This window comes from Patiria miniata, unplaced genomic scaffold (genome assembly GCF_015706575.1).
Source record: "Patiria miniata isolate m_02_andy unplaced genomic scaffold, ASM1570657v1 HiC_scaffold_10, whole genome shotgun sequence".
In the NCBI taxonomy this organism is placed as follows: domain Eukaryota; kingdom Metazoa; phylum Echinodermata; class Asteroidea; order Valvatida; family Asterinidae; genus Patiria; species Patiria miniata.
This window is the reverse complement of record NW_024037048.1, coordinates 7,195,714-7,210,504: the sequence shown is the minus strand read 5'-3', so window position 1 is coordinate 7,210,504 and position 14,791 is coordinate 7,195,714. Positions and strand designations below refer to the sequence as shown.

The 14,791-nt window shown below is 42.1% G+C and overlaps 2 protein-coding genes across 2 annotated transcripts in view; one reads left to right on the top strand and one right to left on the bottom strand.

The window, feature by feature from the left end:
* Nucleotides 1–326: 326 nt before the first annotated feature.
* On the bottom strand, nucleotides 327–7,077 carry LOC119736707 (complex I intermediate-associated protein 30, mitochondrial-like). Its single transcript, XM_038210723.1, has 4 exons — nucleotides 6,993–7,077; nucleotides 4,030–4,617; nucleotides 2,820–3,005; nucleotides 327–2,111 (listed from the first exon to the last, which is right to left on the bottom strand). The coding sequence occupies exons 2-4, from the start codon at nucleotides 4,516–4,518 to the stop codon at nucleotides 1,908–1,910; spliced, it is 879 nt and encodes a 292-aa protein (XP_038066651.1). The 5' UTR covers nucleotides 4,519–4,617; nucleotides 6,993–7,077; the 3' UTR covers nucleotides 327–1,907.
* A 13-nt stretch (nucleotides 7,078–7,090) lies between these two features.
* The window catches only part of LOC119740449 (kinetochore-associated protein 1-like), a 79,763-nt gene continuing 72,062 nt past the window's right edge, over nucleotides 7,091–14,791 (top strand). Inside the window, exons 1-3 of the mRNA XM_038215774.1 lie at nucleotides 7,091–7,177; nucleotides 12,936–13,063; nucleotides 14,242–14,362. Coding sequence (XP_038071702.1) covers nucleotides 12,938–13,063; nucleotides 14,242–14,362 — 247 coding nt within the window. The 5' untranslated portion in view covers nucleotides 7,091–7,177; nucleotides 12,936–12,937. The remainder of the gene's footprint in view (nucleotides 7,178–12,935; nucleotides 13,064–14,241; nucleotides 14,363–14,791) is intronic.

The following is a 14,791-nucleotide window of genomic DNA, read 5'->3' as shown; positions in this document are numbered from 1 at the left end:
GATATTGAATTTCTCTAAATTTATTAGGATAAACAGACCAAATCTTAATCTTAATAAATTTTTTGTTGAATATATATATGTATGCCTGTTAATACATTTTTTTTTCATAGAGAAAAGATATTGCATCTACGGACAAAATCCACCATTTTCAAGCCATTCAATGGGTAGATCCACAACAGCTGTGTGATATCATACAAATATTGACTGCTTCGAGTGGTGTGGTAAAACTGGCCTCCCAAGGTGTTCCATGGTGATGTACTGCGCATTCAAATATGCAAATTAACAGGCCTGCGTGTGCAGAAGAATTAATTGATTATTCAGTTATTCAAAACAGATCAGAGAAATTTGGACGGAAATTGATAATTTGTCTGATATTGCTAAATAGGAGTTTATTTCCTTCATTGGTCTCAACATTCCTACTATCCAGCATGTCCAGATGTGCCTTATAGTTTGTAAATCAATAAATGCTGATGCATACAATGTACAATGTAGTCCGTTCACTTAGCATTTGTTTGTATGTACTGTAGGTGTTATACACAACATTACAGAGTAAACAGGGACAATCATGAGAGTACAATGTAGGACATTGAAATTACACGTAAAAACCTTCAGTGTTTTATTTATTACTGCACAGGTGATACAAACCAAACATTGCAGTGCATGATACCCATGAAGTTGAATTACTGGGAAATTAGCCTTTTACAATAAATTTACCCCCAAACAATTATTTATTGGAAGACAGAACCACATTGAAGGATGATTCCAACGTGACCTGCATGTACATGTCTTTCTCTTACAAATAAAGTAACCAGCTCAAACCAGCTACATGTTATTTAAAGTGTGAACAGTGACATTGTTGGAAATGGAGGCAAAGGATCAAAGCTTGTCAAAATGTTAAAAATTCTAATAAGTGTCCCTTTCGCTGGTCCCAGAGAGGCTAGTCTATAGTCCTCTTTGTACTCGACTGACTTGTTTGTGAATTACCTCGTAACCTAATGAACTGGCTAAATCTGGCCCATTGTGTAGGCCACATGCATAAAATGACCAAGTGAATAGTCATTTTGAAACCAATTGATTAGGACTCTAGGACTAGCTATCCGAGGCTTAGTCAAATATAAAGGAGTCAGCGGACGACAAACACATGGTCATCATAATGACCTCCAATGTGGGGTTCACTATTCAAAATAGTTATGCATATTTAAATAACCACTGCATTCCTTAGGTAAAATTATGTGCTTGAGAACAAAGCCAATCACGCTACAGGGAAGACAGAACCATCAAAGAGAAAAGCAACCATGACAATTTTGGAAGCTAAAGGGTGTTTCCTCTCCTCAAATACACGTACGAAATCAGATCTCCAGTCATTCCTGGACAGTGGGGAAGCATAAAAGCCTGTTTGGCAATTAAGCATGTGTGCATTACATGAAGTGTCACCAAAAGCCCTCACAGTTTACATGAATCATCACATAGTAGTTCTGCAGGGGCCCCTCAAGTCGGATGAGAAAAGTGCCAGTAGACATAGTCTTGGTCCAACACAGATTTGGTTTTATTTTCCGTATACAGCCAGTCCCTGACAAGCGTGTTAAAGCCACCGCGGCAGAAGAGACTGAGCCATCAACGAGATGAATCAAATCCACCCTTGAGAACTTTGGCAGAGCTACCCAGGAAATTCTGAGCATACATCATGAGCCTGTATTCAAGCTCATACACGTGCATGAGGTATGCTCAGAGTTTCCTTATTAGGGTAGTGCTGCCGATGTTCCAAGAACTGGATTTGATTCATCATGTTGATAGCTACCTCTACTGCAGCGGCTTTAGTGCGCTTGTCACGGACCGGCTGTATTAGAGGAATATAACATTGAAATCCAGTCTTGGACCAAGACTACACTGACAGTCACAGTGCCACTCTACTTGTGGTACATCTCATAAGCGAACTCCTCTGTGTGCGTGGCATCATATGAGGCTGCGATGGAGTCTATCTCCAGTGCAAATTCCCCATCAATGGCGTCGGCCATTGTCAGCCCGATGGCATTGACCAGCTCTAGATCCACAGCTGCCTGTCTGTCCTGGATGCGCCCCCGGCTGGACAAGAAGAACTTGGAGAAGGGGATCTGTATGGGCAGAATCAGAAATAATAATACATGTAATAATAAAGCGGAAGTATCCACCGGTATTGGTGCTCAAGGCGCTACATCATCATTACCCTGCCCATTTGGGCCAATGAAATATTCCAAATACCATCTCAGCTCCCTGGGGAGTATACATGTACAGCTCGATGATGCCATTTCAGCACAAAGCAGCTAAAATCAACCACAATAACCCTCTCTGCCCTCACAGGTACCCATTTACTCCTGGGTGGAGAGAAGCAATTAGTGACAAAGTGCCTTGCCCAAGGGCACACGAACCATAATCCCAGGCTGGGCTCGATTTAACCCACGACCTGCAGAATTACCCGCAGACCATGAATTAAATGTTCCAAACTACAAGGCCAAGGTACTCCACATAAATGGAGTAAGATACCATAAACGATGGGTATAGACTGTCAAATGAAATCTTGGTCAAACTATATTTAATAGTTTTCTTGAACATATTTTCACAAAAACCTTGACATTTTGATGATCAGAGGCTTTCAAAAGGAGACAATTATGTTGAATTTTCTGGCGCTGGAAATGAACAGAAACATGCACCTCAAGGGCTCAAACCTTGAATACTTTGTTTTGATAATGACATCAATAGCTTCAAGACAAGTTTGGCGCAGTACTATCCTGTTTTCTCAGGTCAAACTGTTAAAATATGAAAGATTCCGCGATGCTACTAACCGAGACATCCTGCCAATAGGGCCCTCCTCGCGTGAATAGAAAGTAGCTCCAAATGTCGTCATGGTAATCGGTGAAGTAACCTTCTGTCATGATGTTCACCATGTAGGCCCGGCCGTCCCCGCGGAGCCGTAGGTTGAGGGAGTTGAAGGGAGTCAGGTCCATGTGTTTCTTGCGATTGAATGACACCTGTAATTTTTATAAGAACGTGTAGTTTTTGGTATTAAATTTTATGAATTCTGTCTTCTACATGCATTTGGTATTTCAGTGGTCAACATGAATTACCAGACGAATAGCCAGATGAATAACCTCTGATGCTAGCAAAAATTGATTTTTGGTAAATGGTAAGAAAATGTTGAACGTCTAACCATAATTTTACCCACTGCATTGTAGTTCAGGTAGTGTCAGCAGCAACAAGTATTTTGAAACATTTATTAGGAACTATGCAGCTTCCAAACTCACTGTTGAGGATTTTTGTTATATTATTGCTATATTTTGCTAATGAACAATGCAGATTTTCATCTTCCACAAATACCCAGTACCAATAGGTCTCTCTCAAAGACAGCCATCTCCGTAGGAGAACTGCAACTGCGTATTTTACGCAATCAAGCACGCATTACGCAGTGTTGAAAATGTTCCAAACACCCATGCTTGTTGCTCGAAATGTGTTCGAAATACGACACAGCCGATGCGCATCATGCAAGTTGACGTTCAAAATGCCGATGCACGTGGCTGGTCTGTAGTAAGTGACGTCATTTGAGAGAGACCTATTGAATGAAATCCAAGTATATAAGGTACATGCCTGTAGGATCAGTTGCTTTTTGTGCATTTCTTTTCGTTTGAAGCAACAAAATTGCTCAAAAATCCTTAGTAGGGTGTCCACAAACTTCAGCTCAGTGGAGACTCTTAATTTTGGGAAAACAGAGAAAACATACAAGTACACAAAATTTCGAGGTTCTCGTAACTGGATTCAGATACATGTGATTTTAGGCTTTCCAAGGTAAACAGTACACACAACTTTGAAAAGCCTTTGTGGATACACAATGTGAAAGTGACTATCACTAGTAAAAGAAAAGAGTGGTGCTGTGATGAACAGGAGCTACATCAGTTTATACTTTCTGAAGGCACCATCATCAGAAGAATGTGTTTACTATTCATAAGATAGAATTTTACGTCAGGGTGACGTAAATCAATGTCTTTACTGCTAACTTACAAACTGCTGTTTAGACTTCAGTGAGCAATAACCGCTCCTTGCAGTTTCCCCGTCCCGTGGTACGGTCGTGCACAGATTGCCGTGAAACAGCAGTTTGTTGTTGCGGCTGGGCTCAAGCTTGGCCCAGCTCTGGCCGCCGATGTCCTGGTCCGTGAGCACCTGGAAATCCTTGAAGCTGTCTGTGCCGGCGAACCGCCACATCGACCGCGTGGTGTCGAACATAGTGTCCAGATTTGAGCAAACTAGTCTGTCGTAGATTTCCCCGCCCCACATTTTCAAGTTGCGGGTCAGGAACTTGGAGTAGGGCTCCTTCTTACTAGTGTCAGTACTGCTGCTGCTGTTGCTGCTGCTGTCACTCTGCTGGTGCCGGCACAGCAGCAATGAAACCCCAGTTCTTTGACATGCCAATGGAGGCCTGCTGCTGATGAATGGCAAAAGGCCATACCTTACGGAACACCGCAGTAACAGTCTGCTTTTGCAAGAGCTCATTTTGTTTGACGGCAATGCGAGGTCCACTATGAGCTGAAAAACATATCTTGTTTGCTGCTGTCAGTTTCAAGGAATACTGATTATTACTTCATTGTTAATCTGTAATTAAAACAAGAAATAAAATCCTCCAGTTAAAGGTACAGTCCATCATTTGTAATTTGTGTATTTTGTTTATTTGAAGCAACAAATGTGCTCAAAATCTAAAGAAGGGTGCTGAACAACTAATCTGATGAAGTTTCAGCTCAGCTTCAGCTGTATATTCCGCGAAAAACAGCATTCTAGGATCTCGATTTCAAATCAAAAGTTGCTGAATCATGTTTTGAATTGGGCCTGAATTCAGCGTCCGAGACACATTTTCCCCTAGCCGATTGCAGCTACCGATCCGAAGAATTATAGCAACCGCGTGCACGTGTACGTCGTGCCAGTGCTTGTGCGCGCTTTGCCGAACAAAGAAAAACGATCTAGTATAGTACCAACGGAAAATTCCAAAGGCATATCATAAAGGTTTATTGAAAGAACACACCTGCGTCATTTTCATCATCAATTAACATGTGCAATTTACTGGATTGTTTTGGAATAACTTCGGAATTCAAGGACCTTGAAGATCAGTGTGACAATTGTGAAGTTTTAGCCTATTGCTCAAAATTGTCTATGCTAGTAAGTAGTATTGTTGATGTACCCTAACGTGGCGCGCCCCCTAACGTGGCGCACTTAGATTTTTCGCCTGTAGCGCCTAGCTAGAGCAAAAGTTTTAACTGAAATTTCACAGAAAGTGAAATTTCATCAAGTTATAAACACTCCCGTTCATAAATCGCGAATTTATTTACCCGCTACAAAGTTAAAAGAAAAACTTATTTTGGCGTGATTTTCCGATTTTATTTTCAAGTGCAAAGTGAACCCTTTGAAAATGCCCCGAAAAATAAGAAAATAATTTTGTGACAAACATCTGGCTGGGTATGTAAGTAGAGATAATAATGATTTATCAGAATTTATCACGTTTTCAGAAATTCTTAAATGTTAATTTGGAATTTCCCGAGATTTATTTAAGTGCGCCACGTTAGGGAACACTCCGCCAAATTGTGCCCAATTTCCGGACGCCACCGTTTTTTAATTTCGGCTTAAATTTTATGAAACCGAAATTGTTCACAGAGGTTAAACAGCAAGCATTAATAAGGTAAAAGTACCAGTATTTCACTGCATGAATTTGAGGTTTGTCAACAAAGAGGTTTGGCAACACTACACGAGGAAATTTGGGTATGCTTCGAAGTGCGCCACGTTAGGGTACACCACCATATTGACCATACTGACAATTAGAAATCTCTTACGTTAATAAGTTAGTCTGTTACAGTGTTAGACAATCTGTCAACAGTCACACACTGACAACAGCTCCCCATTCCCAACCCTGAACTAAGCTGCCCATGATCATGAACTGTGCCTGTGGCATAAATTATTGGGGACAAGTGGACCATGCCCCCCTCCCCCCCCCCCCCCCCCCCCCCCCCCCCCCACTTAAAATCTGGGATTGAAAAAAGTAACAGCATAGTAGGCCCACCTATGCCCGGCGCCCCAGCCCGCCCAGCCTTAGCCCCACAGGTGTGGCCGCAGCATACCGACGGCTAGCCCCACTAGTGTGGCCGTCGGTATGCTGCGCTGAACCAAGGCTTAGGTTCAGCGCAGCATACCGACGGCCACACCAGTGGGGCTAACCGACGGCCACACACTAGTGGGGCTAGCCCAGCCTTAGCTCTACTGAGTGGAGCGTTGAATTACGGGTACCCGAGGGGTATGGAGGGGTACCCGTAATTCAACGCTCCACTCAGTAGAGCTAGCCCAGCCTTAGCCCCATAATGTGGCCAGTTTACTGGACTGCCTCCGTAAACATAGGCCACACATCCACATGTACAAAAATCGTGTCGACGGAGCCAAATTTTGATTTTCACATTTAGGCTTAGTTTGTAGGATTTTTTTGCTTTAGAAGCATACTCACCCTCTTTATAGGCTAATCAGAAAGTGCTGCCTTTTTCAGATGTCTAATTTTTGTGAAATTTCATGTTGAAATTTTGATACGCAAACGTGTAAAAATGAATCTGGAAATTTCACGAAAAATATACATCTGAAAAAGGCAGCACTTTCTGATTAGCCTATAAAGAGGGTGAGTATGCTTCTAAAGCAAAAAAACCCTACAAACTAAGCCTAAATGTGAAAATCAAAATTTGGCTCCGTCGACACGATTTTTGTACATGTGGATGTGTGGCCTATGTTTACGGAGGCAGTCCAGTAAACTGGCCACATTATGGGGCTAGCCCAGCCTAAGGCTTTGTCAAGTTTGTGTACCCCCCCCCCCCCCCCCCCCCCCCACGAAAATTACTTGTGCAATTGTGTCCCCATGGGTAAACGGGTAAACCCCTAGAAGTTTACCCCGAGCTACGTATATACACTACTGCAAATGAAATCAATTATTTTTCACCACACACCTACTCCAGAAACTCTTTCAGAAACGAGACACTACACATGCCAGGCGACAACGGCCGGCACCGTTCTTGATTTAGGGCGCCCTCAATCGGAAGGTTCACTGCAGTGCGACATGCATGATATCGCGGGAATTTCAGCTGTCAGTTTAGAACTGCTTCTGCTTCTGCTGTCGAACTACACTCAACAGGTACTAAATTTACACAATTTTTTTGTCATTATGGTTATGGGAACACTGTGAGTTCAGTTGTTGTCGATGAAAACCCGAATTACTAAACTATGAGCGGTAATCCTTACTTTTAGGACACCTCTATTTTGTACGAGTTCTGTTCAAAACTGACTTTTGCAGATGACTGTCCAGTACCAAAGTGACTTTTGCAGGCTAAAGAAGTCTTTTTTCTTCAGACAAACTCATGTTAGTTATAATTTTGAAAGCACTTTCAAAGAAAATGTGACTTTCCTACCTTTTTTGGCAGTTCACCATCTTGCTTTTTAAATTTATTTTCTGTTTGTCATCGTCGTAATTAACCCCTCATAAATCAAAACCCTACCCTCTTTCTACAAAATCAAACCTGCTGATATTCAAGAGGTGTCATTGCCAAATGTTCAAATGTGTCAATAAATATCAGAATGTCACTTTTGAGTGCCATTTAGTCAACTGTTTTGGTGAGTCTTTTAGCCTTATATAGGAAAGGGGTCCTAAAAGTAAGGATTACCCTATGAGCTTTGTCAGTTTGTGAAAAAAATGTTGCAACTTGACGCCACTTCCTGACATCAGCGGTTGTGTACAAAGCTTTATGGACATGATCATGATGGAGAGTCAGGAAGCTTCAGAGAGGGCGCTTCAGAGAGGGAGGTCATGCACTTAACATCGGCGGCAAACTTGAGGGATAATCACTGCTTTTTACCCGAGATAGACACAAAAACGAACTTAAATATCAACATCCATCACAGGGAATGCTTACACCATCCTTTTATCTTCAAAATGCTGAAGTCTACTTAATCAGTGGCTGGTTTTCCAGCACCAAAATACCACCCTGACGGTCGGCCTGTGACTGCCATATTGGTCAGCCATCTTGGACGATTGGTTTATGCGCATATGCATGGAGCTGATGCATGTATGTCATGCACAAACACATGATGGCCCTGCATCTGTTTTTATCAGTTGTCTCCTTGCTACTTCTATATCAACAAGTCATCCCAGAGCACAATCCAGCTATCTCCAACCCTGCAAGCAACATGACATTATTGATGGCAGGTGACATCCATCCAAACCCGGGACCTCGTGTAAAATATTCCAGCATATACCCCTGTGGATTATGTGAGTACCCTGTCACATGGAACTGCAAAGGTGTTGCCTGTGACGACTGTAGTATCTGGTATCACCAGTCCTGCATTGATTTGTGCTCAGCTGACTTTGAATTATTAAATCATTCCAACATTCAATGGAAATGCCACAAATGTGATAGCACAAACTGTGATAGCTTTACATACCATAGTTATGAACTACACTACCCCAGCGATGACTTGAACATCGACTCGAACATCGAACTTGGCAATATACCATCATCAGAAAATTCCTTTAAACCACTGCAGACAAGTAGTCCAATAGCAAGTACCCAGACTGATGATGAAAGAACTAGGGAAAGTTACACATTGTCACAAGTATGTAGCCCAACCATGGCAACACAAATGCCCAGGGCCCACAGCTCAGTCTCATATCGGCCAGGCACACAAAATCTAAGAATAATGACAGTAAACTGCCGGAGTGTGCTGGCCAAAAGGTCAGAACTTGCCATCGCCATTGAATATATCAAACCGGACATTGTATGTGGAACCGAATCTTGGCTGACAGGAATAAAACCAGGCCGAAACCCTTCTGAGGGTTATGTGAAATCAAGTGAAATCTTCCCAGAAAAATACATTGCCTACAGGAACGATCGCTGTAGCCTAGGTGGAGGAGTCTTCGTACTTGCTCATCGAAACTTGGTCACAGTTGAGCTCCCGCAACTTGTGACAAATTGTGAACTCGAATGGGTCAAAGTAAAACTGGAAAATAATAAAGAACTGATCATTGGATCCTTTTACATGCCCCACCGAAATACTACCACATTGAATGAACTGGATAAGTCATTCAAACTTTTGACAAGCTGTGGTTTCCAAGATAAGCAAATTATCCTTGCAGGTGACTTCAATTGCCCCGACATAGATTGGGAGCACTGTATTGTTGACTCAAGGAGCAAAGACAATACAACACAACAAATGCTGCTTGACATAACTTCTCACCTCACTCAAGTCCACATGTCACCCACGCGTGAGGACAACTTACTGGACCTGGTACTTACATCAAACCCAAGCCTTGTAAAGTCCTCGGTTTCTGCACCAGGGATATCTGACCACGACATTGTGATCACCGACATAGCAACTAAACCGACTATTACTAAACAAGCACCAAAGAAATACTACCAATTCTCACAAGCCAATTGGGAGAGCTTAGCTGGAAACTTGGATGCACTCTCACAGGACATCATAAGTATGCAACAAAGCGGCTCCAACGTACACCAGATGTGGGAAAAATTCTGTTCAACGGTACTAAGCGAAATTGACAAACACATCCCCCACAAGATCAGGAAAGGTAACAACTGGTTACCCTGGCTAGACAAATCCATCGTGAAAATGATCAAAAGGAAAAGAAGACTGTACAAGCGTGCAAAGAAAAACAACAAATGGGAAGCATACCGTAGCCTCCAAAAACAATGTAGGAGGAAAATCCGAAGAGCCCACTGGAACTACATCAATAAAGTCATTCAGGAAAGCCTCGCAAACAACAACAGTAAGCCATTCTGGAGATACATCAAAAACAGATGCCAAGATAATGTCGGTGTTGCCCCACTAAAGCACAAGGGGACCTTGTACAGTAATAGCTCATCTAAGGCAAAAATACTCATCGAACAGTTCAAGTCAGTGTTTACACAGGACAAAAATCGTGATCTCCCAGAAGTAAACACAAAAGTAGATCAACCAATTCCACGTATCGTCGTCCACTCAGTCGGTGTAGCCAAACTGCTGAAGAAGATTAACATTGCAAAAGCACCTGGACCAGACAACCTACCAAACGCTGTGCTGAAAAATTGTGCTGACAACATCGCACCTGGTCTTGCAGCAATATACCAAACTTCTCTTGACTCCGGCATCCTACCTGGAGATTGGCTTAAGGCCAATGTATCCTGTGTTTTCAAGAAAGGAGACAAACACCTAGCCGAGAATTACCGTCCAATCTCCCTAACCTCAGTACTCTGTAAGCAACTGGAACATATCATTTACAAACACATCATTTCACACCTTGAATATCACCAAATCCTCACACAGTTAAACCATGGTTTCCGTCGTGGCTATTCCTGTGAAACACAACTTACAGTTACACTACATGACCTACAAAAATCTTTTGACGAGAAAAAGCAAGTTGATATTGCCATACTCGACTTCAGTAAAGCATTTGACACCATCCCACACAACAAACTCCTCCACAAGCTCCACAACTACGGCATCAGGGGCCCTCTACATCAGTGGTTAACCTGCTTTCTCACCCAACGCACAATGAGAGTGGTATTGGAAGGAGTAGCTTCTCGGGAAGTGCCGGTCGACTCTGGGGTCCCCCAAGGGACAGTGTTGGGTCCCTTGCTGTTCCTTTGCCAAATCAATGACCTTCCAGCCTGTGTGACATCCAAAGTCCGTCTCTTCGCAGATGACTGCCTGCTGTACCGACAAATAGATGACCCCAGTGATCATGTCATCCTCCAACAAGACATCGAAAACCTGGAAACTTGGGCGGGAAAATGGGGAATGCGCTTCAATGCCAAAAAATGTAACATTCTCAGCATTAGGAATAAATCAACACGTTTCTACACATTAGACAACACTGTTCTTCATCAAGTACCTAGCAACCGGTATCTTGGTATACACATCTCTGAGGACCTCAAATGGAATACACACATATCCAGTATATCCAAGAAGGCTGGCTCCACTTTAGGTTTTCTTCGCAGAAACCTTAGGGGTTGCCCAGTCAACTGCAGAAGAACTGCCTATCTAGCTCTGGTACGACCAATCTTGGAATACGGAGCTACAGTGTGGGACCCTTACATAAAAGCCAATATTGACCGACTGGAACGCATCCAACATCGAGCTGTACGCTTCATCACCGGAGACTACAGATCACAGAAGCCCGGTTGCCTCACAAAAATGCTACAAAATCAACAACTACCATCTCTGCAAGACAGAAGGAAACAATTACGACTCACATTCATGTACAAAGTGGTTAAGGGGCTAGTGCCAGCCATACCATCTCAGCTCTACCTAACATCTAAAAAACCTGGGAGACAAATTCGACCAAGAACACTTTTCAACTCTGCAACAACACACTCCATTGAAAGCTCCATAGCTGTCAACTCAAGGTGCTACAGAGTTCCTCGGAGCAACACAGATCAATTCAGGTACTCCTTCTTCAACAGAACTATAATTGACTGGAACCATCTAGAGGAATGCGTAGTCCAAGCCGACTCTGTTGACACCTTCAAATCCCTCATCAGCCGCGGACCTCTCTCTCAATAAGTTTCTGTACAGTGAACACCCTCTCTCTCTCCCGTTGCTCTTATGCCAGAATTGGTTTCTTGCAACGTACACCTACAGATACAGATACAGATACAGGAAAGACCCGTATCTGGCCATTTTCCCCCAGGCTTCAGTGACCTATTAGCAATCAAAAAGTGATAATATGCCCTAAAAAGGGCGATCATGAAGTGTAGGGCCGCTGTTTTGTTTTGATCAAATTAGAGTCAAAAATGTTTTTTATACTTTATAATTATAGCTCAAAAATCACCTTTACTGCCCTTTAGTTTACAATCAAAAGCAGACTTTTCTCAATTCTAATGTCATGACACCCGTCTTGCAATTTTGAACAGATTCTTTGGGTAGAAATCATGATTTTCCTGCGCGGTTTGTGCCTTGCGATTCAGCGCGCCGTGTGCGCTCACGGTACATCGCGCGGTGATCGCCATCTTTATTTTTTGGGTCGTGTGTTGTCGCCGCGCTGTCATCGTCATTTTACCCCCAAATTTCCGTCAAAAATCAAAACCCTTCCCCTTTATCTATGACATACATGTAGGCCCTACCTGTTTATTGAGAATGTCGCCAACTAGTTTGGTAGTCCAATAATTTTAAGTGGATTTTGTTCCCATTAAAGGAACCGGCCGGGCCCTACACTTCATGATCGCCCTAAAAAAGTAAAATTTAGCTGAGAAAATATTAAAGTTTTTACTGGTAAGAAAACACTTAAAAATTTTCAGACTAGGCCTAGTCCCATAGGGTTTGTGCACAGGGTGACAAGCGATGGCTAGATAGTACATGTAGATATGGGAATCTTTCCGAGGTGAGAGTCATTCAGTCAAGAAAATTTCAAAGTATTTCCTAACAAAATTGGAAATATTTCTCAGTCCCAAATTGAGAACAATTGATATGCGCATAAATAACTTCTGAAACAAACAGTCTTCTTTAAAGTTTTAATTCTGATTTGGTGACCCTATTTTTATTTTTTTTGCAATTTTGAACGGCATCCGAGTGTTGGTACAAAAATCCAAATTTTGGTAATCATGTAGTGTAGTACCCTGTTCCATATTATTAAGAATGAAAAAGACACTTTTTGGGGGGGGGGGGGGGGGGGGACGTCATTTGAAATCACCTAAAACAACCAGCAGATAGTTTGCTCTCCAGGAGACAGCTTCGTGATTGACCTCTCGTGGATGCCATGATTAGTAGGTATTCCATGACGGGACGGACAATACCATCTCCACCAGGAAAAGGCATTATTAGTCCCAAGTGGCCTTACTGGCAATCATGGATGATTTGTTTTCCCATCTTCAATTTCAAAGGCTCCTTTTTTTATTCCTCCTCAGCCATGTCTTGGGATGATGTCGAGGCGGGTATCGGGGGTGATGAGACGGCCAACTTTGGCCCCCGGCAGGAATCGGGGACCTCACTGTTCCAGGTGGACACGTTGGCAACCATCTCACCACGAGGAGAGGTGAGTTTGCTGAGTGGCGCAAGCTGGTATCTGTGGCACTTAAAGAACACTGTGATCAGTTAATGAAGTGTAAGCTTGGGCAACTCCTACGTGGATTTGTTTGCAATTCCAGTCATGTTTCTGTTCCAAATCGACTCGCAATTAACCCAGTAAAGAACCCCCCCCCCCCAAAAAAAAGGCAACCCTCCCCCCCCCCAAAAAAACAACATATTATTCTCGGTAAATGTAAAGTCGTTTGCCACTTGGATCTCTCTCTATGATCAATTATCACATATTTGTTCTTAAGTGTCCAGTAGAGAATGTAGTTTGAGGGGGCAGATAAAGGCTACTACAAGCACTTCCAATCCTTTGGGAATCATTTTGGGAATCAGTTTTATTTTATTCTAACCTGCAGTTGCTCAAGCCAAGTGGAGTATTTTGTAAGAAAGGAATTGTGTATTTCATTGGCTCAATGTTGGGTTTTTTTAAATACAATTTATGAATAAAAATATTTGTCTGTGGGTCAATTAAAATGGCAGTATTTTATTATAATCAAATTCTCCATGGAGTGCAAGCCAACAAAATCTCACTTTCCTCAAAATGACACCATGCCAGATGGAATAATTTTTACACCATGTTTCAAACCACCTCCTTTTCATGACCTAATTTCGTGATGTCACATTTTGAGTGGAAGTTTGCACGTACCTGCTAACCAAATGCATACATGTGTATTGCTTTTGCTCTCTGCGCAGCCACTGAAAATGTGAGGTATCAATAAACAGATGAGATGCTGTGATGTCTATGCCATGTTTGTCAGTTTGTGAATGCAGCCATATGAATTACATGTACATATATTTGTCCATGGATGTGTGCGAACTTGCAAAATTCCGTTCTTAAAAAAAAACCTATTGCGATTCAGGCATGAGATTTTTCAGACTTTTGTCTGATAGATTTTTTTGAGTCTGATAGAAAGACATTATCAATGTAGAAAGAGATACACCTTTCAGGTCTGTCGTACAATTTTCGGACTTTTTAAAATTAAATTTACAATTTCATCCCTGCCAATTGTTAAAAAAAGGGGGGAAAAAGGATTACATGCCGAAGGAATTTGTCATAGGATTCTTATTCAGTAGTTGCAATAGAAAGGTATAAAATGCCATTTTTAAAATGTACTGTACCGTTCATTACCCAACATATAGGTGGAACGTAACCCTGCAGTGTATGCAGCTTGTGCCCCAGAGGGGTTCTGTGTAGTAGCTGGGGGCCAGGTCTCACTGTTTGACGAAGCTTGCCAGAAGTTCATCAGCACCTTAAGCTTTGGTAAGCATAGCATGTGTCCCGCCAAAAGTAATATCTTCAGAAATAATTTTGCAATGAAGTATCATTGTCCAAACTATAACATCAACCCAACTGTACTTGAGACGATCCTAACTATAGTTTGGACTCGCCGAATTATACACTCAATCAAAAAAGAAAGTCCCCCCCCCCCCAATACTTTTTAGTATAACTCGAAAACTACTGAGCATCTTTTGCTCAAATAACGACTAATCAGTAAAGCAATTCCTTAGCAATCCAGCCATACTTCTTATTTGGCACAAAAAAGCGAAAATGTGTACGAAATTATGCCGTTTATGACAAATGATACCAAAAAAAAGTTGCACTTTTGTATACGTACAAGTTGAGTGTGAACATTTCATTTCTAACGCAATCTTCCAACAAAAAATTCTTATTATAATATGGAATTTTTGC

Bases quoted from the DNA above. Each gene is read 5' to 3' on its own strand.
- LOC119736707 (XM_038210723.1), bottom strand. From the start codon at position 4,518: ATGAGCTCTTGCAAAAGCAGACTGTTACTGCGGTGTTCCGTAAGGTAT. The intron at 3,006-4,029 runs GTAAGTTAGCAG...TAAAAATTACAG, and splicing joins TGAAGTCTAAACAGCAGTTT to GTGTCATTCAATCGCAAGAA. The intron at 2,112-2,819 runs GTTAGTAGCATC...CTGCCCATACAG, and splicing joins CCTATTGGCAGGATGTCTCG to ATCCCCTTCTCCAAGTTCTT.